General features: G+C 41.3%; 1 protein-coding gene across 1 annotated transcript in view; it reads right to left on the minus strand.

Moving 5' to 3' along the window:
• Positions 1-232: 232 nt before the first annotated feature.
• Kctd3 (potassium channel tetramerization domain containing 3) overlaps positions 233-1195 on the minus strand; it is a gene marked incomplete at its 5' end in the record, with an annotated part of 38505 nt that continues 37542 nt past the window's right edge. Inside the window, 1 exon segment of the mRNA XM_005375446.2 lies at positions 233-1195. Within this exon segment, the coding sequence (XP_005375503.2) occupies positions 1175-1195 (21 nt within the window).

Consider the following 1195-nt stretch of genomic DNA (forward strand, 5'->3'; position numbering starts at 1 on the left):
TCTTTTTTTTTTAAGTTTTTTATTCTCAGTAAATACAAGTTTCACACAATTGTAATACAGAAAAACACTACATCATTACAATCAGTGATTTTGAAACTACTGTGGTATAACATTTTCCTTATTGGTGAGATAACAGTCTTTATAAATATTAAATTCTTCTCTTTTTAATTATAGGAAGCAAAAGGATGAACACACACGAGTCCATTTCAAACAGTAACTACTCAAATCACCATATTTTTAAAATAATTTTTATTTGATTAAGCCGATAAATAAATACAAGAGAATTTTTTTTGTGAAACCCCTGGCAATATAGTAAACTTTAAAGAATTTATATCAACTTCACTCACATTTCTTGGAATGGAAATATATACATTATTCAGCAATAAATGTTTAATCGTTTAAATTTACACTTACCCTATTTTCTGAAACCTGAAATTCAGTCCAATTAAAGAAAACATGTACAAAAAAATTCTTTGATCTTACAATTCAAAATAACATTTTTAACAGCAGAAGCCTTGAACCAAAAATGCACAATTATACATCCCTAAGTGTGATAAGATGGCCACATTTAATTATCTTGATTAACATTGAAAAAAATACGGTGACTCTTAAATAAGGCAAATTAGCAACTGGGCGAGTTTTCCTTTTGGGTACTCAAAGCTCTGCCCTAATTATTATTTTTTGCGTCACCTTCCATCACGGACAATTGCTCCAACTTGAAATAAAGTTCACACGGACTTCTGGCATTGAATATGGATGGTGCATGCTAAGATTTAGGAACTGCCGACAATGAAAATCAGAAAACGACCCCCCACACGAAAACGACCCTGGAAGTCTCACTACACAGTGGAACCTGGCACTTAACAGCAGTAGTGTTCTTGAGTTACACACTTTTTCACAAACATAGCACCTCATCGAGAATCCGGTAAACACACTGCGATCACGGGGGCGGGGAGCCCAGCGCCGGGGCGAATCGGTGACTCACCCCGCGCGCCAGCCCGGGCACAGCGGGGCGCTCCTTACACATGATCCCAACGTGCCCGAGACTGGAACCATCCCATACGGCGAGGCGCGATCACTGCGCCTCCGCATTCCGGGCAAGCGTTAGGCAGACGCGACCTGCAGCCCCGTCACCCCGCCCGGCGTCAGGACGCGCCCAGGCGGCCGGGCTCCGTCACGAGGCGAGCTCCGGCGC

The sequence above is a fragment of the Chinchilla lanigera genome, unplaced genomic scaffold (assembly GCF_000276665.1).
Source record: "Chinchilla lanigera isolate Chin_1 unplaced genomic scaffold, ChiLan1.0 scaffold00005, whole genome shotgun sequence".
Taxonomy (NCBI): domain Eukaryota; kingdom Metazoa; phylum Chordata; class Mammalia; order Rodentia; family Chinchillidae; genus Chinchilla; species Chinchilla lanigera.